This window comes from Oncorhynchus keta, chromosome 15 (assembly GCF_023373465.1).
Source record: "Oncorhynchus keta strain PuntledgeMale-10-30-2019 chromosome 15, Oket_V2, whole genome shotgun sequence".
Lineage (NCBI taxonomy): Eukaryota > Metazoa > Chordata > Actinopteri > Salmoniformes > Salmonidae > Oncorhynchus > Oncorhynchus keta.
Genome location: NC_068435.1, coordinates 22318113 through 22344298, shown reverse-complemented (window position 1 = coordinate 22344298; position 26186 = coordinate 22318113). Strand labels below are relative to the sequence as shown.

The 26186-nt window shown below is 40.8% G+C and overlaps 1 protein-coding gene across 2 annotated transcripts; it reads left to right on the top strand.

Moving 5' to 3' along the window:
* The first annotated feature begins 41 nt into the window (after positions 1-41).
* Positions 42-25021, top strand: LOC118394603 (WD repeat-containing protein 37). 2 transcript variants are annotated; one of them, XM_035787962.2, is made up of 15 exons: positions 42-229; positions 1092-1264; positions 3837-3933; positions 4093-4188; positions 4377-4441; positions 9059-9194; positions 9888-9959; positions 12612-12656; positions 12777-12853; positions 12965-13199; positions 13532-13673; positions 14978-15112; positions 15335-15449; positions 21455-21601; positions 21857-25021. In XM_035787962.2, the coding sequence occupies exons 2-14, from the start codon at positions 1127-1129 to the stop codon at positions 21584-21586; spliced, it is 1485 nt and encodes a 494-aa protein (XP_035643855.1). In that variant the 5' UTR covers positions 42-229; positions 1092-1126; the 3' UTR covers positions 21587-21601; positions 21857-25021. The 2 variants fall into 2 exon arrangements, with proteins under 2 accessions (XP_035643855.1, XP_035643854.1); XM_035787961.2 differs by having other exon boundaries at positions 43-229; positions 12962-13199.
* The last annotated feature ends 1165 nt before the right edge of the window (positions 25022-26186 follow it).

The following is a 26186-nucleotide window of genomic DNA, read 5'->3' as shown; positions in this document are numbered from 1 at the left end:
GGTAATGACCCCGGAACTAGGCGTAACTTCCTTCGGTGGCCCGGATGAAACGGCCAGTCAGTTAGCTATCTGTTTGACAGTGGGTAGCTGCATAGACTGTCAAAGGAAGGGAAGCTAGACGTCAACAAGAACCTCAGTAAATGTTTTTTTCTCGTAGATAATGGCAAATGGGTTTATGGCTGAATAAATTTCAGAGCGACTTGGAACAAATATCTGGATTTCTAGTATTGTAAGTATATATGTATTCTTTTTTTTATTTATTGTATGTGCACGATTCTCTGCTAGCGAGTTCGCTAGCTCACTAACTAGCTCGGTACGTCAATTCAGTTAACTAGTTAGCGTCGTAGTAGGTCGCACCTTAGCTATTTTTTGTTGTCATTTTCGGTGTACATTTTGTTCAAAATAGCTAGATAGTAGACAGTCTTCGTTCTGTCACCTCAGTAATATCAATGAACATTTGTCAGATGGGTAGCATGAGTTATTTCCCGTCATAACTAGCTAGCTAGGTAGTTTGACAACTAGCTAGTCTGGTTAACTAACTACGTTCTTACTAGGGAATCAGGCAGGGTGGCTTGACAGGGATTGGTTTTAGGTTAATCTCCAACAGTAATTGTTAACTTGCAGTAACGTTTGTTAGTATGTATTGTGTCACATTCGTTGAACGTTTTCTTGCCTAACATCAGTCCTTCACACACCCCTTCAAGGGCAACATGATTCCAATATTGACATGTGGACATCACATAGTTATTATCAGTCATGATATTAAGTTAATCTAACGTTTTATCTATTCCATTTATTTTATGATGACTCCAGTACCTGTCAGACATGCTCCTCAAGATGTCCTCTTTAAATCAATGAGATGCCCCTGGGAGCTGTAAAGATATGAATGAGAATATGAGAAATACTGTTTGCATGTGGGGCATATGTACCTGAACACCTCCAAAGGCAACAGTATATACCACAATCTTTGGCCATACTGACTAAGGAAGACGCTCTTAGTATGGATAGGGCCTTGTGTAAAGACCTCTGGAATAGCTCCGAACGAATATAGCTAATCATTTTAACCATGTACTCTGTTTCCTCCTTTACAGTTTCACATAGGAAGGTTGGGAGTCTATGAGTAGGGATGCCTGTCGAAAGTGGAAGCAGTGCAGCTTCTCGCCAGGCCAAGCAGAAGCGCAAGTCCCACAGCCTGTCCATCCGCCGGACCAACAGCACAGAGCAGGAGCGCACAGGTTTACAGAGGGAGATGTTGGAGGGACAGGTGAGGACTGGCCTGGGGGGGAGCATGAGAACAATACACAGATTAGTAGAGTTTTCATTTGCTTTTATCCGTCTGAATGTTGTCAACATGACGAGAGATTTTCCTATCTGAACACAAACCAGGATATCCTTGTCAGATTTCAAAATTGTATAGAATAGAATGAGGCAATCCACATGTCTGTGGTAGTTGTGTCCTTATCTTGGGTGCACTAATGGCTCTGTCGTTTGAACCAATAGGTTCACTAGTCTAAAATAGGCCTAATCCCTTTACACTGTGATCCATCAGTTTAGAGAGCATGAAATGCTGTTGTGCTGTTTAACCATCAGAATCAATGTGTGCTCTTCTGTCCCAAGTGATGCAAGTGGACTCAAGCTAATCTATTTCAACATCACTTAGTTAAGTCAATTGTATGATATAGTGTATGGATGCAGTTATAAGAACAGAACATATTCAGTTGAATGATACATCAGACTACATGAGATATAACAGCCAAAATATACTTTCCCTTATCATAAAATATAAAATAGCCTAACATTGATTTAGTTAACAGTTGTAATCCAAGTAGTAAGTTAATGTAGGTATTTTTGTGGAATTGTTTATTCAATTATCTTAGTTCTATGTTAGCTATTATAAACTGGCTGGTTCGAGCTCTGAATGCTGATTGGCTGACAGCTGTGGTATATACCATGGGTATGACAAAACATACATTTTTGCTGCTCTAATTTCGTTGGTAACCAGTTTATAGTAGCAAAAAGGCACCTCGTGGGTTTGTGGTATATGGCCAATATACCACAGCTACGGGCTGTATCCAGGCACTCCGCTTTGCGCTTAAGAACAGCCATATACCACACTCCCTTGGGCTTTATTGCTTAATTTTCTTCAGACTTTCTACACTCCAACACTGAACAAACAGATTAAGATAAATTCTATGTCTGATCATTAAAGGCATGCCCAGACGATAATTGATGCCCAGATAACTATGGGGATCAACTGTAAAATGCCACTTGCCTTTTTCAGTATGCCTTTTTCATAGTAGTGTATGTTTTCAGCTTTTTTCTGCATATTATTGTGGTAGCATGTAGCGTTACTTCAGAGGAATAATTCACCTTTCTCTTAAATTATTCGGGACATGGGGCAAACCACTTAATCCAACTTTTGTTTTTACTCTGGCTACTTTGATTAGTCTAACTCTGCTGATAATCTGCGTCACCATTTGAAACCTGAGGTAAGTTAGGTGTTCAGAAACACTGCAGCTGTGCCAGAATGTAGAGTACCAGCCTCTCGAGTGGCGCAGTGGTCTAAGGCTGTGCCACTAGAGATTCTGGGTTCAAGTCCAGGCTCTGTCGCAGCCGGCCGTGACCGGGAGACCCATGGGGTGGCGCACAATTGGCCCAGCGTCGTCCGGTTTAGGGGAGTGTTTGGCCGGCAGGGATGTCCTTGTCCCATCGCGCACTAGCAACTCCTGTGGCGGGCCGTGCGCGGTGCACTCTAACATGATCGCCAGGTGTACAGTGTTTCTTCCGACACATTGGTGCGGCTGGCTTCCGGGTTAAGTGGGCATTGTGTCAAGAAGCAGTGGGGCTTGGCAGGGTTGTGTTTCGGAGGACGCACGGCTCTCGACCTTCACCTCTCCTGAGTCCGTACAGGAGTTGCAGCGATGAGACAAGACCGTAACTACCAATTGGATACCACGAAATTGGGGAGAAAAAGGGGTAAAAAAAAGAATGTAGATTACCTTCTCAATAGCATACTAAATAGTTTAGTAGTGTTCTCTCTCCCTAGGTTAATTCACATACTATGCAGTTCCTTTCCCCTTGCCAAAACGTTCAGTTCTATTAAAGGGATTTTGGCAATAAGGCTCTTTAACTACTTCATCGGAGTCCGATGAACTCCAATATATCATTTTTATGTCTGCGTGCAGTTTGCGCTAGTGTAATGACAGTCTACGGGTATCTACGCTAATGCTAGTTAGCAATGGTTCGCAAAACTACCTCTAACTTTTTTCATACTGGACACGGAGACATAAAAATGGTGTTCGCAAGTTCATCTGACTCTGCGGAAAAATCCAGAAGTATCCCTTTAAATCTACAGCAAGCTTGATTCAACATGTTCTGTGCTCCTATCCAGAAAATCTGTTTTCAGTATTGCAAATCTCTCCATTGCTATTAGCGCAATGACATGCTAGCTGTTCCCGTAGACTTCCAATCATTGAGCCAATTACTATCCATTTAAAAGCTTGTCTATATGTGTGCATATATATATATATAAAATTTTATATATATACTGAAAAGGTTATCATTTAATAGTGCTAAGGGGACTGTAACCCCTATTGGGGACTGTAACCCAATAGGGGTTACAGTCCCCTTAGCACTATTAAATGATAACCTTTTCAGTGTCGTCTTGCAGGAATATTATGCTAAATATTTTGCTGTTATAGCACTGGGGCCCACACATTTTGAATTTGAAGTCTTGCTCTCATTATAAACCAAAGGGTGAATTATTCTGTTATTTCTTTCTTATTTTACCAAAAATATTAATATTATCAATTTCTCCCCCATTTATGCATCTGCAGGATTCCAAATTGCCATTGTCTTTGAGAAGCAATCTTCTGGACCTGTTTGGCCAGATTGAGAGGGAGTTTGAAAACCTCTACATTGAAAACATTGAGTGTAAGTATAGCACACTAATTGGTGCATAACATTGCTATAGCTTTTTATGTGTGGTCATCATGGGAATGGATGTCACTCTGTGTACACCACTAACCATATGTGAAAATGTGTTGATTGATTGATTGATTGTTTGATAATCCCATTTCTATTCATTTGCAGTGCGTAGAGAGATTGAAACACTGAACGATCGTTTGACAGCTGAAGGACAAACCATTGATGGGGGAGATTTGACAAAGGGGGCACTTAAAACAAAAGGTTTATAGACAGTAGAATTTCCTTTGACGTTAGAAAGTTTAGCATTATTTCTGTTCAACACATGTTAATACTGCTGTGATGGGCCTTAATGCCAAATAAAGAAAATTAGATAGGGAGCCACAATATTTTGATTAGAGACTTCTGACTTCTTATTCTGTTCTCATAATGTGCTCTCTCTTTACTCACAGCAAGTCATAGCACAAGTCAACTTTCACAAAAACTGAAGACTACTTATAAGGCATCTACAAGCAAGGTAAAATGCCTTATCTTTCTCTCTGACTTGCATTTTTATTTTATTTTACCTTTATTTAACTAGGCAAGTCAGTTAAGAACAAATTCTTATTTTCAATGACGGCCTAGGAACAGTGGGTTAACTGCCTGTTCAGGGGCAGAACGACAGATTTGTACCTTGTCAGCTTGGGGATATGAACTTGCAACCTTTCGGTTACTAGTCCTGATGTTTAAAAGAAAAGGGTTACTATTGTTGAGTACCTACAACTAGTGCTGAGCGATTTAACTGAAATTTCAGTTATTTTGGGGGTTTTAAACTAATTGACTCAAGTTGGTGAAATTATTTTAATTCGATTTCTTTCAGTTTTTTTCTGTGAGCTCAATGCGTGCATTGTGCAGTTTCTGTAGAGCTCACATCAAGCCCAAACTGCGATTAAGTAGAGAAATGTAGTTTGCAACAGGCCAATATTCTACATAGTTTAGCTCAGAAAATATGGTAATTAACTGCAATGCCCATAATCCATTGCACGCCTACTTGTCCTGTCTGTGTTTCTTTTACGCCTGCTACGTTAGGTTAGTGTGGGGCAGACATGGAGAGAGAAGGGACAGAATGTGTGATCCTAAGGGATAGTGCAGTTGCTTTGTGAGGTATGTCCTAATACACGATTTAAGTGATTCTTAGTTGGTACTCAGCAGTTATAAAAGTAAGCCTTATTTACTTTGAAGAACTACTAAAATAGTGATTTTGTCAGACAGTATAGGCAGCTCTAGAGCGATGATTACTTGGAAGAAATGAATAAAGTCATCAAATGTAATATACACAACAACTTAAACATTTTATTAAAGCTAAGTCATGTAAATACATGATGGTTATTAGGTGATAATCAGTAATTGGCAGTCACTACCATCATGAGACTTTATTCTGTTACAGCATTCAACCCACATAATACATAGTGCATTTAATGTTTAAAAAAAACATGATCGAAATCAAAAACCGTGATTATTTTTACACTAATCGCTCAGCACTACTTACAATTTAGTTGTTCTCTTATTACAATAATAATTTTGGCAAAGGGGTGACTTAGAGGGGACAAAGCCCACTGTTCTATTGAAACACAATCTTAGATGAAAATTATTCTATTTATTTTTGAGGAAATAGATATAAGGATATATTTGAAATACAATCGCTTTAGATTTGTACTGTATGTGAAGTTTTCATTGAACAGGAGATATGAAAGTGGTGATAGTGTCAATTTATTCTTTTTTTTTTTTTACTTGTGTCATAGCGCTCACATTCTTTCCATGGCAAAGTAGGTGATGGACCTCTTCTCACCTTTACTGTGGGAAACATTGTGGAGGTGTGGGGTAGAGGCTCATGGGTAACAGGTTCTTCATGTCCCCCGTGTCCCCCCACCGCTATGCAGCCCAGCCATGGGGGTGATGCACCATCTCCAAGACACTTGGTGATTGAAATGTATGACTTGTTGTTTTCCAGACTAATTTCAGTGAGACTTATTAAAGACACCAATTGATATCTCACTAACTAAAGCTTTCTAAGCAATTAAGGCTACGCATTTTGTTTTTTGTTTGTTTCTGCATTCACTAGAATGCATTTCAATTGGATTTCCAAGCTGTCAAGCACTTAGGCCGAAAGTTTGACAAGATCTCTGTGAAATGTCTTGAGCTTCAATGTCTGTAGTGGAAATTTCCTGTATTTACCAAATCATGAGAGAAAACCACACACAAGTCAGAGTTATCATAAAGTCTATCTTTAATTTTATGAGCTCCTTCACAACCCTGTGACTCTCAGATCAATTCAGTGTCTATAAATGATTTCTCTGAGAGTCCTTACACATTGCAACTGAGATCCTTTATAGCAACGACACACATAGCCAGACAGACACACATAGCCAGACAGCATTGGCTATAAATGATCGTTTAGCTTTGTCTCCTAAACTATGTTCTTATCTCGCTCTCAGGACCATAAAACAAAACCTCAACAGGCATATATCAAATACACCCCTCCTGGACAAGATCACAGAGACACAGTGACTGGCACACAGACATTGTGGAGCCAAGAGATAATTGGTTCCCCCTCAATCATCCCTTAAAATGGTTTAAAAGATATGTTTACATATGAAGACAAGCTTGACCTCTCCCCTCTCTGCGGCCCAAGTAACTGAACCCTGACAGAGAACAGATAACTGCAACCGGCCAACAGTATTATGCAAAAATAGACATTCTAATGACATATCTCACATAAGCATGAATAAAATAAATAAAAAATGTATTTATAAATGTTACCTAAACAATTATGATTCTGCCACGACATGTCTTAAAGGGATACTCTGAGATTCTGGCATTTTGTCTTTGCGTGCAGTATGAAGTAAGTTGAGGTAGATTCGCGAGCCAGTGCTAACTAGCATTAGCGCAATGACTACAGATACAGTAGCATATGCTAGCATACCTGTAGACTTCCTGTAGCATTGCCAGAATCTCGCAGTATCCCTTTATTGACTAATGGTTTTAGGTGAAACGGCATTTGTGGGCCTTTTTTTGTTTCCCAGTCAGTGCAATGACCGATGATATTGTGCTCTTTCTATCATTTACATTTGAGTCATTTAGTAGAAAAAAACCTACCACAGTTACTGAAATTAGACTCTTCTTTGAAGTAGCCACTATCATGGCAACAGTGTGATGGTCTGTTAGGAACAGCTTGGTATTACCTCGTTGAGCATCAGCCCGTTGATTTTCAGCTGCAGTCAGTCACATAATCTCATTACCAGAAAGAACTAGCCTATTCCTCTATGGTTCAGTTGATAGAGCATGGTGCTTTCAACACCAGGATAGTGGGTTCGATTCCTGGGACCACCTGTACGTAAAATGTATACATGCTTAACTGTAAGTCCCTTTGGATAAAAGCGTTTGCTAAATGGCTATTATTATTATTGTTATTACTTTCAAACATTACAAATAATAAGTTAGGCTGACAGCTTGCTCTGTTCAATGTATGCTATTAAACCATGCATTCTATGTTAAAACATTTATGATCTATATGTCATTTTCAGAAATGCCTCTTGGAAGGCCTCAAGCACCCACTAATCCTTTCATGGAATGCTGATGATTTACTGATGTAAAACAACAACAATTTGATATGCTCATTGCCAATGATTCACTGTCTGAATAGGCTATAGCCCATAAACTGGGTCAGGGAGCCATAGATATTTGGCCAGTTTCCTACCTACTGATTTAACAATGTTTTACAGAATCTAACACTCTACCTATTGCCTGTTGCCTAATGGTTAAATATAGCATGTTACGCCAGTGTTACATCTAAATTGGTTCTGTAATCCTTAACAGCTCTTTGAGTATAAACTGAACTGCTATCTTTCCTATGGCCTCCATTCACAACTGACTGTTAATAGCTCTTCATTTAGTTTATGCACACCTTTTAAAATGCATGTGACTTATCCTGTTTCATAGGGAACTGTGTGTTAAATCACACCTGGGAACATTTAGAATGTCTATATGTATGTTAGACCTTTGATATTATTTTTTTGTATTACACCATCACATGTATCTCGCACCAAAGCCTCAGGGGGCGTCCCAAATGGCTCTGGTCAAATGTAGGTCAATATTTAAGAAATAGGGTGCTATTTGAGAGAGACCCTCAGCTACTGTATCTGCAGATGTTTTATCTGCGCAGCCTTGAGACACAGAGCTGCTGCTGCTATGTGTGGTTAGGCTGCTGTGCTGTTGGCTTGTTACTAGGCCTATATGTTTACTGTAAGTTCACATAGGGTTGAATTTACACTTTATTTTCCATAGTTTTCTCAAGGATGATTTTATGTTTTTTGTATGTGGTTGCAATATTCTGGTTTTCCAGAAATCTGTTTTGAGGATTTTGGATTTCTTGGTTATTCCCTGTTGATTCTGGGAATCTTTCAACTGGGATTTCTGGGACACCTTGGAATTTTTGGAAAGTTACTAGAGTTTTGCAGCCCTGTTTATGTATGTTGTTGAATTATTTTGGTGAGATAACTGACCTGCTACTTTATGCCCTCTTGCTTTCACAGTGGGAACTTATTTAGTGGTTTGTTTCAAACACCTGCCACTCCGAAGTCCAACTTGTTTTATTTCCATTTTAGATGTAAACATGGATACTGACTGATGATAATCATTTCGCTATTGTTATTTGAAGTCTTTTTGTTTTATTTAACCTTATATTGCTTAATATGTTCTTTATCCCCTCTTATTTCTTTCACAGCTTTGCATTTAAAAGGAGTTTTGATTAATGCTGCATATTGATTGTGTCCCCAACATGATACTGAGGTGATGTGAATAAATAAATAATGATCATTGTGTCCCAACTGGCACCCCATTCGCTAATATTGGGCACTATTTTTGATTAGAGCACGAAAGAAGTGCGCTATATAGGGAATATGGTGCCATTTTGGACATAGCCTAAAACAACCTAAGCTTCTTAGCCATCGCAGAGGTATCATGCTAACTGTTTGTAACCCTAATGACCCTGTGACCCCCACCCACCCAATGCTGCTGTCCCTCCCTGCTTCCATTTATGCTTCCTCCTCTTCATTCACCTGTGTGTTAACACCATCTCCTGTCTGCTGCCCTTCAGATCGTTTCCAGTTTTAAAGCCACCACGTCCAGAGCCGTGTGCCAGCTGGTCAAGGAATATGTAGGTCACAGGGATGGCATATGGGACCTGAGTGTCACCAGGACACAGCCCGTGGTGCTGGGTACAGCTTCGGCAGGTAGATCGCTACAGTACATCTCAATGCCATTGTGGTAGGGTTACAAAATTCCAGTAAATTCCCTGGTTTTATAGAAATCCCAGATGTAAGGTTCCTGGAATCAGGAGGAAATAAGTAGGAGAAACATAAACCTCCCACCAGTATTTCTGGACTATCTGTCAAGTTTTTGCAAGCTAGAATTTTGCACGCCTAGCTAGCTACAGTGCTTCCCAATGTCTTGTCAGCTGGCCTTATTGTCCTCCTGGCCCAAAACTAACAATCATGTTAGTGAGTCACAACCTAACAGGGCTTTAAAATTCACTGCAGACTTTGGTTTAATATTCAATCCATTTAACTGTCAACATGTCTGTGTTAAGGTTGTGATAAAGCGATCATAAGGTCTAGTAATGATTGCCTTCAGACCGGAGAGCTTATTGTGCTTTTAATACGTTAAGAGGGGGCAAATGTAATTTGGCAATGATTACAGTATGATGGTAGTGCGAGCTGAATTAATCATGAACTGTATCCCAAATGGCTCCCTATTCCCTATTTAGTGTAATACTTTTGACCAGGGCCCATAGTGCTACTGGTCAAAAGTTGTGCTTTATATTGGAAATAGGGTGCCATTTGAGACTCTCAAAGGATTACAGTATGTTGCGAGCGTGGCCTACTGTTCTAAGACACTGTGTGTGTACACCACGTGTCTGTCCACAGATCACAGTGCCATGCTATGGAGCATCGAGACTGGGAAGTGCCTCCTGAAGTATGTGGGTCATGCAGGATCAGGTAAAATACTGTTTTTATTTAATCCATGCTATGTGATTCATAGAGACCGTCCCAAATGTTTACTTCCGGCGCTGACAGAGATTGCCGCCTCGCTTCGCGTTCCTAGGAAACTATGCAGTATTTTATTTATTTATGTGTTATTTCTTACATTGTTACCCCAGGATTAATTCCTTGTGTATAAGGTAGTTGTTGTGAAATTGTTAGGTGAGTACTTGTTAGATATTACTGCATGGTCGGAACTAGAAGCACAAGCATTTCGCTATTCTCGCATTAACATCTGCTAACCATGTGTATGTGACAAATAAGATTTGATTTGAAATGGCACCCTATTCCCTATATAGTGCAATACTTTTGACCAGAGCACTATGGGGCCCTGGTAAAAAGTAGTGTACCACAAATTAAGAAATCATGTGACTAAACGAAATAAGAAGAAAAAATAACTATACTATGAAACAAAGATGAATGATAGTAAAAAAAAGCTTTGAGCACCTTAAATTATTTTTTTTGGGGAAAAGCCAACTCGACTCCATCATTCATTGAGTCAGATGGTTAGTTCATAACAAAACCCAATGATATTGCCAGATACTTTAATTACTTTTTAATTGGCAAGAAAAGCACATTTAAGGATTATATGCCAGTAGCAAATGCTGACACTACACGTCCAAGTATATCTGAACAAATTATGAAAGACAAGAATTGTACTTTGGAATTTTGAAAGTCAGTGTGGAAGAGGTGAATTTTTTTGTTGTCTATCAACAATGACAAGCCACCCGGGTCTGTAAATCTGGATGTACATTTACTGAGGATAATAGCGGATGATATTGACACTCCAATTTGCCACATCTTCAATTTAAGCCTACTAGAAAATGTGTGCCCTCAGGCCTGGAGGGAAGCTAAAGTAATTCCGCTACCCAAGAATAGTAAAGCCCCCTTTACTGGCTCAAATAGCCGACCAATCAGCCTGTTACCAACCCTTAGTAAACTTCTGTAAAAAATGGTGTTTGACCAGATACAATGCTATTTCACAGTAAACAAATTGACAACAGACTTTCAGCACACTTAAAGGGAAGGACACTCAACAAGCACAGCACTTACACATATGACTGATGATTGGCTGAGAGAAATTGATGATAAAATGTTTGTGGGGGCTGTCTTGTTAGACTTTTGTTAGTCAGCTTTTGACATTATTGATCATAGTCTGCTGCTGGAAACACGTATGTGTTATGACTTTACACCCCCTGCTATAATGTGGATAAAGAGTTACTTTTCTAACAGAACACAGAGGGTGTTCTTTAATGGAAGCCTCTCAAACATAATCCAGGTAGAATCAGGAATTCCCCAGGGTAGCTGTTTAGGCCCCTTGCTTTTTAAAATCTTGCTTTGGCAATCTGGCTTTGAGTAAGGACAGTGTGTGATGACTCGAATAAAATCAAACTTTATTTGTCACATGCGCCGAATACAAGTGTACAAGTGTAGACCTTACCGTGAAATGCTTACTTGCAAGTGCACTACTTCAACAGTGCCCTTAACCAAGTGACTGCAACACTTAACAAAGGGCTGCAGTTAGTTTTGGAATGGGTAGCAAGGAATAAGCTTGTCCTAAATATTTCAAAGACTAAAAGCATTGTATTTGGGACAAATCATTCACTAAACCCTAAACCTCAACTGTGTCTCGTAATGAATAATGTGGAAATTGAGCAAGTTGAGGTGACTAAACTGCTTGGAGTAACCCTGGATTGTAAACTGTCATGGTCAAAACATATTGATAAAACAGTAGCTAAGATGGGGAGAAATCTAGCCATAATAAGACACTGCTCTGCCTTCTCAACAACACCATCAACAAGGCAGGTCCTACAGGCCCTAGTTTTGTCGCACCTAGAGTAGTGTTCAGTCGTGTGGTCAGGTGCCAAAAAGAGAGACTTGGGAAATTTGCAGTTGGCTCAGAACAGGGCAGCATGGCTGGCCCTTAAAAGTTCAAGCAGAGCTAACATTAATGACATGCATGTCAATCTCATGGCTCAAAGTGGAAGAGAGATTGACTTCATCATTACTTGTTTTTGTAAGAGGTGTTGACAAGCTGAATGTGCTGAGCTGTCTGTTTTAAACTACTAGCACACAGCTCAGACACTCATGCATACCCCACAAGACATGCCACCAGAAGTCCAGAACAGACTATGGGAGGTGCAAAGTTCCACATACAGCCATGGCTACATGGAACTCTATTCCACATCAGGTAACTGATGCAAGCAGTAGAATCAGATTTTAAAAACAGGTAAAAATACACCTTATGGAACAACGGGGACTGTGAAGAGACACATACAAAGGTACAGACACATGCATATGCACATATTGTGATATTGTTCAATGGTGGTATTGAACATTTTGTGTTGTGGGCATGTGGTGGTGTAGGAATGCTATATGGTGTACTGTTTTATCTTTAGCTCATTCAGTACAAACGTAGTTGACTGTTTTATCTGTTGTTGTATATGTATTGTGGTTGCTTTGGTGTGTTTGGACCCCAGGAAGAGTAGCTGCTGCCTTGGGGATCCCTAATAAATACAAATATGGAATAGGGTGTGATTTGGGATGGGCCCAAAGTTTTATTCATTAATAAATATATGAACAAATACCTCCTATGTTTTCTCTTTCCAGTTAACTCTATCAAGTTCCATCCCACGGAACAGATGGCTCTTACAGGTGGCTCTTACATTATGCTCAATGTCCAAAATTGTCAGAAAAAAACAACATTTTAGTCCATTGTATGTTCAGATGTCTATTGGTTTGGAGGTGTTTGAGGCCTCTCTGCTCTGTCCATAGCGTCTGGTGATCAGACAGCCCATATCTGGAGGTACATGGTGCAGCTGCCCACCCCACAGCCTGTAGCCGACATCAGTGTAAGCAACTCAAAACCATATCTCTTATAACCCACTGCATCTACAGATGTCTAGTTCTAAATGCTGATCTGTGTGTGTGTGTGTGTGTGTCTGTCTCCGATTCCACAGCAGACGCCCTGTGACGACGATATAGACTTCTCAGATAAGGACGAGGCTGACGGGGACGGTGAGGGCCCTAACGAGTGTCCCTCCATCCGCATGGCTTCCACTACCCTCAGGAGCCACCAGGGGGTTGTCATCGCTGCAGACTGGCTGGTGGGGGGCAAGCAGGTGGTTACCGCCTCCTGGGACCGGGCTGCCAACCTGTATGATGTGGAGACTTCTGAGCTTGTCCACTCACTCACTGGTACGAACCCGCCGTTCTCTTAGGGACGTTTTCTGGGACACAGATTAAGCCTAGTTCTGGACTAAAAATCAAGCGCAATGGAGAATATCTATTGAAAATGCTCTTTAGTCCAGGAATAGGGTTAACATGTCTATGGGAAACCACCCCTTAATGTGTGGTGTAAGTGTCTGTAGAGTAATCAATAGATTTAGGTTGTTTTCTGGCATTGTATGTCTGCCATTGAGCCTCTGATCACTTTTCAATCATAATCAATGTTCCCTTAAGAGGAGTCTACAACAGTTTTTTGCTCTGCCGTATGTCTCTACCTCACCTCTGTGTGTGTGCGGGCGCAGGCCACGACCAGGAGCTGACCCATTGTTGCACCCACCCCACCCAGCGTCTGGTGGTCACCTCGTCCAGAGACACCACCTTCCGTCTGTGGGACTTCAGAGACCCCTCCATCCACTCTGTCAACGTGTTCCAGGGACACACCGAGTGAGTTGCACACACACACCACCTTCCTGTGGGACCTCAGAGACCCCTCATCCACTCTTTCAGTCTGTCACTAGCACCCCTACTAAATTCATGCAAAAAGCATCTCGCCACCCATATGAATGACATTAATTAGACATTAATTTGCAGTCATTATCAATGTGTCTGTTTAGATTCCAGGGGGCTGATTTGGTCTGCCAACAGTAGCGGATGAGGGCACAGCTAATCAGCCATTAGTATCCAGAACAAATGATACTGTGATACATGAGTCAGTCAAGTGGAAGAAGTAGCTGGTGACCTTCAGGCCTCAAATATTCCTACCAAGACAGCATCTGTGTTTTGTAGTAAATATCTAGGTATTCCTCTCATACTGCAAATCTACTGTATCGAGGGTTTGCAAAGCTACTGGAAATGTACCAAAGTTACCAGATTCTTCTGTAATTTGGGTAATTAACAGATAATAGATGGCAAACTATGCTAACTTTAGTAACCTGTATCCATATTGTTAATGAGTTTCTAGAAGATTGTGACCATATGGTTCAAGAGGAAATGGCCTAATTAATGAAAAAAGCATCTAATCAACAATGACGTTATTTTTCAATTAACTGCAACTCTTCCAACTATTGACTTTTCTTCACAACTGCCACCAGTTTGGCGCCAAAACATTGACAACAAATACATACCGACATAGTAAAATAAATAAAAAAGAAAGATATTTCATGCTGAAACCTTTGCCTATAAAAAACACTTGCCTAATTAAATAGAAAATATTAAACACCAATGATATTCAATAAGTTGGTTTATATTTAGGATAATGTTTTACAGCTTTGTCATTCTATTTAAAAAAAAAAATAATTTTACTTAATTATTTCATTTATTTAAATGTGATAAGGCCACACAAAGGGTCAGATGTAATTAGACACCCATGATAATCTGAATTACCCAAAAGGGCCACCATATCTTGTTGTAAATTACATAAAGTCCTTGAAAGTTACCAAAATTCTGTTAGTTTATTGGTAAACTTAAGTTTCTGCTAATATACCCTCCCTTTGCAACCCTAACTAACTGTAATACTATTAAGTGTCAACATTTCCTAGGATATTAGTTGTCAGGGTTCCTTCACTAGGACAACATCAGTGTGTGGTTGATTCAGTCAACTTCAATCTCATTCATTTCATAAAGCACTTTTAACGTCAACAGTTCTCACTAAGTGCTTTCCAGTATTCTGGCCTAAGCCTCAAAGAGCAAGGAAAGCACGTGAATGACTGTTTTGAATGACTCTCTTCCGCCATGTCATGCGTCTCCAGCACGGTGACATCAGCAGTGTTCACTGTGGGGGACAATGTGGTGTCTGGGAGTGACGATCGCACCGTCAAGGTCTGGGACCTCAAGAACATGAGGTCACCCATAGCAACAATCCGCACAGACTCTGCAGTCAATAGGTGAGAGTGAGGACTTTCAAATTGAGATAGTAGGCAAGTATTGGTTTGAACCTGGTAAGACTGGTATTTAAGAATTGATATTATATTTTTTAACCCCTTTCAGGATGAGCATGTCGGTGAGCCAACTAATCTAAATATGTTACTGGGAATTTTGTTTTTAGAAGGTTCAATAAAAATGCATGTTTTGAAGCCTTTTACTGTAGTTTGAACTACTTCTTACAGGATAAGCGTGTCGGTGAGTCAAAGAATCATTGCTCTTCCTCACGACAATCGACAAGTTCGGCTGTTTGACATGTCAGGAGTGCGGCTGGCTCGACTCCCACACAGCAACAGACAGGTAACCAGCACCAACACACAGAGGCAACAAATACATACATTTCCAGTTGTAATCTGCATCTGTAGTGGTTTTGTACTGATCTATAGATTGGGCTGGATATTTATATCATAGCACATAATAAGTCAGGATCATATTCATTAGTTTACAACGTAGTAAAATCTTTTGCACCGTAACCAAAAATGTTGCTTTTATTGGACAAATTCAGAAAGATCCCTCCATGTTTCGACCAGTTTACTTCCTGGTGAATAAGACCCTGAGGCATATACTACAAAGTAGGATCAAGTAGTTAGCCAGCTAACTTTATTGAGGGTGAATAGGCAAGACAAAATATTTAACTGCTTTTGAGCGGAGTATGGTAGTAAGTGCCAGGTACACTGGTTTGAGTGTGTCAAGAACTGCAACGCTGCTGGGTTTTACACTCAACAGTTTCCCATGTTAATCAAGAATGGTCCACCACCCAAAGGACATCCAGCCAACGTGACACAAATGTGGGAAGGATTGGAGTCCGCATGGGCCAGCATCCCTGTAGAACTCTTTCGACACCTTGTAGAGTCCATGCCCCAACGAATTGAGGCTGAAGCGCTCCCCAAAAAAGGGGTGTGCAACTCAATATTTCGGGGTTGTTCCTAATGTTTTGTACACTGTGTGTGTATATACAGTACCAGTCAAAAGTTTTGAGACACCTACTCATTCCAGGGATTTGCTTTATTTTTTACTATTTTCAACATTGTAGAATTTAGTGAAGATATCAAAACTTTGAAATAACACATGGAATCATGTAGTAACCAAAAAAGTGTTAAACAAATCAAACATTTTATATTTGAGATTCTTTAAAGTAGCCACCCTTTGTCTTGATGACAGCTTTGCACACTCTTGGCGTTCTCTCAACCAGCTTCATGAGGTTGTCACCTGGAATGGATTTCTATTAACAGGTGTGCCTTGTTAATTTGAGGAATTTCTTTCTTCCTTAATGCATTTGAGCCAATCAGTTGTGTTGTGACAAGGTATGGTTGGTATACAGAATATATATTTACCTATTTGGTAAAAGACCAAGTCCATATTATTGCAAGAACAGCTCTAATAAGCAAAGATAAATGACAGTCCATCATTACTTTAAGACATGAAGGTCAGTCAATCTGGAAAATGTAAAGAACTTTTGCACAGTCGCAAAAAACGTTAAGTGCTATGATGAAACTGGCTCTCATGAGGACCGCCACAGGAAAGGAAGACCCAGAGTTACCTCAGAAATTGCAGCCCAAATAAATGCTTCAGAGTTCAAGTAACAGACACTTCTCAACATCAACTGTTTAGAGGAGACTATGTGAATCAGGCCTTCATGGTTGAATTGCTGCAAAGAAACTACTACTAAAGGACACCAATAAGAAGAAGACACTTGCTTGGACCAAGAAACATGAGCAATGGAGATTAAACTGGTGGAAATCTGTCCAAATTTGAGGTGAACAGATGATCTCCGCATGTGTGGTTCCCATCGTGACGCATGGAGGTGTTGTTTTGGTGTGGTGGTGCTTTGTTGGTGACACTGTCTGTTATTTATTTAGAATACATTTTTGTTTATCTGTCAGCCCCAGCCTCGAACTCAGGCCCTATGTGTAGTTAACCCTCTCTGCCCATTCATCGTCATTTTAGCTTAGCTGATTAGCTGCTGTTGTCTTACCTTTTGTCTTAGCTAGCTCTCCCAATCAACACCTGTGATTGCTTTATGCCTCGCTTTATGTCTCTCTCAAATGTCAATATGCCTTGTATATGTATATTGTTGTTTAGGATAGTTATCATTGTTTTTGGTTTACTGCGGAGCCCCTAGTCCCACTCAACATGCCTCAGATACCTCCTTTGTCTCACCTCCCACACATGTATAACTAGTACGTCCAGAGATGCAACCTCTCTTATCGTCACAAAATGCCTGGGTTTTCCTCCACTGTACCCGCACCCCACCATACCCCTGTCTGTAGATTATGCCCTGAATCTATTCTACCACGTCCAGAAATCTGCTCCTTTTATTCTCTGTCCCCAACGCACTAGACGACCAGTTTTGATAGCCTTTAGCCGTACCCTCATCCTACTCATCCTCTGTTCCTCGGGTGATATGGAGGTTAACCCAGGCCCTGCGTGTCCCCAGGCACTCTCATTTGTTGACTTCTATAACCGAAAAAGCCTTGGTTTCATGCATGTTAACATCAAACGCTTCCTCCCTAGGTTTGTTTTACTCATTGTGCTATAGCACACTCCGCCAACCCTGATGTCCTTGCCGTGTCTGAATCCTGGCTTAGGAAGGCAGTTGCAATCTGCTGCAGAGAGAGCTTGCAAAGTTCTGTCATACTTTCCAGGTCTATGCCCAAACAGTTCAAGCTTCTAATTTAAAAAATGTATCTCTCCAGAAATAAGTCTCTCACTGTTGCCACCTGTTATAGACCCCGGTCAGCTCCCAGCTGTGCCCTGGACACCGTATGTGAATTGATTGCCCCTCATCTATCTTCAGAGTTCAATCTTTTAGGTGACCTAAACTGGGATGTGCTTAACACCCCGGCAGTCCTGTAATCTAAGATAGATGCCCTCAATCTCACACAAATTATCAAGGAACCCACCAGGTACAACCCTAAATCTGTTAACATGGGCACCCTCATGGATATTATCCTGACCAACTTGCCCTCCAAATAAACCTCTGCTGTTTTCAATCAGGATCTCAGCGATCACTACCTTATTGCCTACATCCGCTATGGGTCCGCGGTCAAACGTCCACTTCTCATCAATGTCAAACGCTCCCTAAAACACTTCTGCGAGCAGGCCTTTCTAATCGACCTGACCCGGGTATCCTGGAAGGATATTGACCTCATCCCGACAGTCAAGGGTGCCTGGTCATCTTTAAAAGTAATTTCCTCACCATCTTAAATAAGCATGCCCCTTTCAAAAAATGTAGAACTAAGAACAGATATAGCTCTTGGTTCACTCCAGACCTGACTGCCCTCGACCAGCACAAAATTATCCTGTGGCGGACTGCAATAGCATCAAATATTCCCCGCAATATGCAACTGTTCAGGGAAGTCGGGAACCAATACACGCAGTTGGTCAGGAAAGCAAAGGCTAGCTTTTTCAAACAGAAATTTGCCTCCTGTAGCTTAAACTCCAAAAAGTTTTGGGACACTGTAAAGTCCATGGAAAACAAGAGCACCTCCTCCCAGCTGCCCACTGCACTGAGGCTAGGTAACACTCACCACCGATAAATCCACGATAATCGACAATTTCGAAAAGCATTTCTCAACGGCTGGCCATGGTTTCCATCTGGCTACCCCAACCCCGGCCAACAGCTCCGAAAGCACCGCAGCTACTTGCCCAAGCCTCCCCAGCTTTTCCTTCACCCAAATCCAGATAGCAGATGTTCTGAAAGATCTGCAAAACCTGGACCCATACAAATCAGCTAGGCTAAACAATCTGGACCCTCTCTTTCTAAAATTATCCACAGCCAATGTTGCAACCCCTATTACCAGTCTGTTCAACCTCTCTTTCGTATCGTCCAAGATCCCTAAAAATTGGAAAGCTACCGCGGTCATCCCCCTCTTCAAAGGGGGGGACACTCTAGACCCAAACTGTCATAGACCTATATCTATCCTGCCCTGCCTTTCTAAAGTATTTGAAAGCCAAGTTAATAAACAGATCACTGACCATTTCAAATCCCACTGTACCTTCTCCGCTGTGCAATCCAGTTTCCGAGCTGGTCACAGGTGCACCTCAGCCACGCTCAAGGTACAAAATTATATCCTAACCGCCATCGATAAAAGATTGTACTATGCAGCCGTCTTCATCGACCTGGCCAATGATTTTGACTCTGTCAATCACTGTATTTTTGTCGGCAGACTCAACAGCCTTGGATTCTCAAATGACTGCCTCGCCTTGTTCACCAACTACTTCTCAGACAGTTCAGTGTGTCAAATCGGAGGGCCTGTTGTCCGGACCTCTGGCAGTCTCTATGGGGGTACCACAGGGTTCAATTATCGGGCTGACTCTTTTCTCTGTACATATAAATGATGTCGCTCTTGCTGCGGGTGATTCCCTGATCCACCTCTACACAGACGACACCATTCTGTATACATCTGGCCCTTCTTTTGACACTGTGTTAACAAACCTCCAAACGAGCTTCAATGCCATACAACACTCCTTCCGTGGCCTCCTTAATTGCTAGTAAAACTAAATGTATGCTTTTCAACCGTTCACTGCCTGCGCCCGCCCGCCCGCCCGATCTAGCATCACTACTCTGGACGGTTCTGACTTAGAATATGTGGACAACTAGAAAAACCTAGGTGTCTGGCTAGACACTAAACTCTCCTTCCAGACTCATATTTAACATCTCCAATCCAAAATTAAATCTAGAATCGGCTTTCTATTTCGGAACAAATCCTCCTTCACTCATGCCGCCAAACATACCCTAGTAAAACAAACTGACTAACCTACTGATCCTCGACTTCGGTGATGTCATTTACAATATAGCCTCCAACACTCTGCTCAGCAAATTGGATGCAGTCTATCACAGTGCCATCCGTTTTGTCACCAAAACCCCATATACCACCCACCACTGCGACCTGTATGCTCTAGTCGGCTGGCCCTCGCTTGATATTCTTCGCCAGACCCACTGGTTCCAGGTCATCTACAAGTCTTTGCTAGGTAAAGCTCTGTCTTATCTCAGCTCACTGGTCACGATAACACCCACCCATAGCACATAACACCCACCCATAGCACACGCTCCAGCAGGTATATCTCACTGGTCATTCCCAACACCTATGTGGCCGCCTTTTCTTCCAATTTTCCGCTGCCAATAACTGGAAGGAATTGCAAAAATCGCTGAAGCTGGAGATTTATATTTCCCTTACTAACTTTAAACATCAGCTATCCGAGCAGCTAACCAATCGCTGCAGCTGTACATAGTCCATCTGTAAATAGCCCATCTAATCTACCTTCCTCATCCCCATATTGTATTTATTAACATTTCTGCTCTTTTGCACACCAGTATTTCTACTTGCACATCATCATCTGCACATCTATCACTCCAGTGTTAATTTGCTAAATTGTTATTATTTGCTACTATGGCCTATTTATTGCTTTACCACCTCACGCCATTTGCACACACTGTATATAGACTTTCTTTTTTTCTATTGTGTTATTGACCGTACGCTTATTTATTTCATTTGTAACTCTGTGTTGTTGTTTGTGTCGCACTGCTTTGCTTTATCTTGGCCAGGTCGCAGTTGTAAATGAGAACTTGTTTCAACGAGCATACCTGGTTAAATAAAGGAGAAATAAAAAATACATTTAAAAAAGCACACTTAACCAGCGTGGCTACCACAGCATTCTGCAGCGATACGCCATCCCATTTGGTTTGTGCTTAGTGGGACTATCATTTGTTTTTTCAACAGGATAATGACCCAACACACCTCCAGGCTGTGTAAGGGTTATTTGGCTAAGAAGGAGAGTGATGGAGTCCTGTATCAGATGACCTGGCCTCCACAATTATCCGACCTCAACCCAATTGAGATGGTTTGGGATGAGTTGGACCACAGAGTCAAGGAAAAGCAGCCAACAGGTGCTCAACATATGTGGGAACTCCTTCAAAACTGTTGGGAAAGCATTCCAGGTGATGCTGGTTGACAGAACATCAAGTGTGTGCAAAGCTGTCAAGGCAATGTGTGGCTACTTTGAAGACTCTTAAACATATTTTGTTTTCTTTAACATTTTTTTTGGTTACTACATGATTCCATATGTGTTATTTCATAGTTTTGATGTCTTTGCTATTATTCTACAGTGTAGAAAATAGTAAAAATAAAGAAAAACGCATGAATGAGTAGGTGTCCAAACTATTGACTGGTAATGTACGTTTAGCTTAATGAACCAGAAAATCAACAGTTATTTCTGGTTGTTTATCAAAGGTAACTGGCTAACTCATTGATCCTGCTTTGCAGTATACCCTTTAGTGTACTAATGTGGCTGTTGCTTCACAGGGCCACCGGCGCATGGTGTGCTGCTCAGCCTGGTGTGAGGACAACTCCTCCTGTAACCTCTTCAGCTGTGGCTTCGACAGGCAGGCCATCGGATGGAACATCAACATCCCAGCTCTGCTGCAGGAGAAGTGAGCCCAGCCCAGACAGGTTTGTTTTCCCCCTCACTCACTATCTTGTGTTTTTTTGTTGGTACGCCTAGTCCTAGACTCAATGGGGAATTTCCATAGAAGGTGCTTTATACTTCAGGCCTCGGCTTAATCTGTGCCCGCGAAACCGCCTCTGTTATTTGCAACTGCATATATTTATATATTTTTGACATTACTTCTCTTTTCTATACATATCTGAAAGGGGTATGTGATTTACAAAATGTAAATGTCATTGTATTGTTTTCTTGTGTGTCAGCCCTGAGCCATCCGCCTGGCCCATCTGCTCACTGAACCCCATGTTAAGAGCTGATCCCTGGTCAGTTCAGTCAGAAGCCACCACCCTCAGGCAGGGAGGGGAGAAGATTGATCGAGGACCACTCTCTCTCTGTGTCAAGTATTCATGTTCTTCTCACACTCCAAATGTGGTCACAGTCTGGTCTGCATAGTTTGAATATACATACCGTACTACATACATGTGTGATGGTATGTGGTGGTTTTCAAACTTGCCCATGTATGTACAGAAAATGTAAAGGACTACTCTCTGCTTTGTTGTTGGGCTTATTTTGATCAGTTTATTCATGACTTTCCTTCTGAAGATAAATAGCACTGACATAAAGAAGGTACGGGGGGATTTTGTAGTCACCCTAATTTTCAGTTCAGGTCAGGCACCTTTTTGATGGTGTAGCCTCGTTGATAATGAGCAGCATTTCATGGAGACTTGTGTTAGTACTGAAATGCCACACATCTGCTTTCGAACCCACCTTAACCGCTCAGAAGTACAGCTAGCCAAGCTACTGCATATCTCTGTGCCATTTCGGCAGAGGCATACTTTGTCAAGGTCTACTGCATATCTCTGTGCCATTTCGGCAGAGCCATACTTTGACCATCTATTGGTGATCAACTGAGCACTGAATAAGGAATATGCAGAGCTGCTACAGTACAGTGTTCAAGTGGCTCTGTCATGCACCTTTTAGAACCAATTTCTGTTACAATTTTATTTGTTGTTAAACTGTTTTAGCCTAAATACCATTGCAGCTTTTGTACAGACTTGACAGAATCCTACTCTTGAGTCCTAGACAGTATGTTGTACCAGTGGATTCAATTGTGTAAACACCCCATGTTTAGAGGTTGAGGTTGATCGTCTTCACCGTTTTAATAGGCACTTCATTCAGGTTGAGGTTGATCGTCTTCACCATTTTAATAGGCACTTCATTCATGTGTAATAATCATAAATGAGTCTTAGAAAGTAAGACGTCATGAAATTGCTGTAGAGTTTACAAACAATAATAACATGTGAAGTGTTTCTTAGAATTAGTCAGTATTGAACCTGTTACAGGGATATATAGGTCAGTAACTTGTTACCACGTGGTACTTCCTTGCGTAAGTAAGTGGGATCTCTAAGAGCGTTCTAATGCAATAGTTATGCTTGGTGTGCTCAGTGATCATGGCGTTAATTTCTTCATAGGAAACTAAAAGAAGAAGAGATTATTATGTGTTTGAGGTAAGTGTGATGTCATAAAGTAGCTGTGTCTGTTTTTTAGAGAAAGAGAATCAATGTTTGACTTGAAAACATTTTGAGTGTAATTGTCTGTGAGAGTCACTTGGCAGGCAGCACAGTTGACTTGGTTACATTCCTGCTCTTACGCAGACAAATGATACAAAATGATGCATCTGTATCTCATGAGGCAAGCCAGCTTTATTGCAATCGTAAATGCTTCTTTAGAGACTTAGATATGCTTTGTGTTTTGCTAACTTGTAACAACATATTAACTATTGATATTTATACAAGAAGTCACGTTGAACATCTTTTATCCCATTATGGAATCGTTATTTTGACGAAATAAAGTGGTTCCAGGTGTAGGCCCACGGTTCTAAGTGAGCGTAACTTTTCTTCCACAATAAATTTCACATCTGGGGAAAATTAAATGTAATCATCTCTATTCAAAGGGGCCTATTTGGCTTAATGGTGTATTCTTGCTGCATATTTTATTATCCTTTTAACTTTGAGGTGATCTTTTCATTTACACTAGTTCTTCATCCTGTGCAGTTAAAATCAGTTGGATCTCTTTGGTTTCATTGGCTGAAGTATTGTTTTAATCTATAGTGGTTTGCATGTAGTCTTCCTCATGTACCGTTTACATCAGGGATGTCTTAGGGGTTACTCCTAGCCTGGTCCCACATCCATTTGTGCTCTTACCAACTCCATTGGTCATTGTCAAGCCAAACATGACACTACTGTAAGTGACAAGGAGTTGGCATGATGGCACAAACAGATTGGCACTGAAAATAGGCTACTGCATATGTGGTTGTGCAGTTCTATGCATGACTAATACCACATGATGTAGTACTAGAGGCATTGATTAAGTGACTATAGTAATCTGTTACATGGGTTGGTATAATAAGAGATGTCTCTTGGACCGTAGCTGTCCAGGATTGTAATCCGTGATTTAAGTGAAACAATTTTTTTTGAAATATCAAAGAAGTATTGCCTGTGAATGTGAAGTCTAGCCTGGTGCCAGATCTGTTTGTGCGCTTGCCAACTTCATTGGTCGTTTGGCATGACAATGAATGAAAAGGAGTTGGGATGGTAGCACAAACAGACTGCCACTCAGACTACCTGACCTCCTGAGCCACCATGCATAGCTAGTTGACCATGTTTATCAACACTTTCTTCATGGATTTATTTACATTTCAGTCTCATGGTTTTATCAGCTGGTCATGTAAATGTCGTCCTGGTGTTCATTTCAATGGAGTACAGTGCTTGCTTGTTTCCCAAATGGCACCCTATTCCGTATGTAATGCGTTACAAAGGGAATACGGTGCAATTTGAGACGCATACTCTCATTACATCATACAAACTTAGCAGTAGAAATCAACAGTGTAAAAGCTTTAGTAAAACTGGTTTACCTACCTAATGATATTTTATGTGGTAAAATAGGTTCATTTTAACAAGAGGAGCTCCACCAGTACACATCTCATAACATTAAACAGTTTAGCTGTGTGTGTGTGTGCGCGCACATGGTGGCTATTCATAAGGAACAGCAGCTTGTGAAATCAAATAAAATGTTGTGCTGTTTCATTCCCTCAAAATTGTGTGCTCTTCATTGTCGTAGTTCCGCCTTGCTTCGAGTCTTGCAAGGCTGACAATTACTTTGGTGCCGCGATATGAGGATAGTGTTAAATTAATTGTTTAATTAATTAATTGTCTTTTATCACCCAGTTGTCAGAAAACAGACAAAGACCAAGTTGATTATTCTAAAATTGCCAATTGACTCACTTTAATAAAAATATAAATTACTCTTTTACATTTTACTTTCAATGATCTAGATAGAAAGTACTTCTGCATTACTGTTAGCATTCAATAATTTTAGTCTGTGAGATGGTGTTGTCTGTTTTGTGTGGAAATAAATATCAAACAATACGACTGCTTGTGGAAAGAGGAAATACATGAATATAACGTTTAATTTTCTGTGTTTATAGGTGTATGTGTGCAATTGTAACAGAGGGAAAATACTAACGAGAGTAAATTACTGTCAAAACTGTCTGTCCGCAAAAAAACTATTTTTATATTGTTATAATCTCAGAACCTGCAATGTTCTCTTTGAGCCACTAGATGTCCCTGCTCATTCATATTTCTCAGGGCCAGATTCACATTCTGTAGTTTACTTGCTCCCCAGTACTACAATGATAATTTCTCAAAAAATTACAAAGAAATACTTGACTGAATGTTTGAAAGGATAAATGGTGCAATGCAAGGAGACTACAAAAGAGGAGCTTAAGTGAGTAACTCAACATGTGTAGGTGAAGGATTGCTAAAAGGAAAACTGTAGGGCTACTGTATTGTTACTGTATATGACTGCACAGTGGAGGAAACAGAAGTGGAGGGGTATGTATACTACAAAGCAGGATCAAGGAGTTAGCCAGCTAATTTACTTAAATATTCTGAAATAACTTGTAATTTTACCATATTTTTCTCCGCACTTTTGTGGTGGGGCGGCAGGGTAGCCTAGTGCGAGCGTTGGACTAGTAACCGAAAGGTTGCCTGATCGAATCCCCAAGCTGACAAGGTAAAAATCTGTGGTTGTGCCCCTGAACAAGGTAGTTAACCCACTGTCCTTAGGCTGTCATTGAAAATAAGAATTAGTTTTTAACTGACTTGCCTAGTTAAATAAAGATAAAATAAAAAATATCCAGTTACGCTCTTGTCTCATCGCTGCAACTCACCAACTGGCTCGGGAGAGGCCAACACACTGCTAGCTTTTTGTTTATCTGGTACAAGAAAAACCATTGGATACGTAAAAGCTTATTGCAGAGATCTCGGCCCCCAGGGTGGTCTAGCACTTCCGAACTTTCAATATTATTACTGGGCAGCTAATATAATAATCATTATATATTGATGACAGAAATTCCTGATGTTGCAGGCCATAAATGGTTGACCTTATAGATTTCATCCTATGGCCCCACCTCATTAGCTGCCTTACTCTACTCAAAACTACCCGAGCCTGCTTCCAAATACACTAAAACCCCTATTGTGAAACATTCTCAAAAAATCTGGAAATGGTTAAGCCGATCGTTTGCTCTCGGTG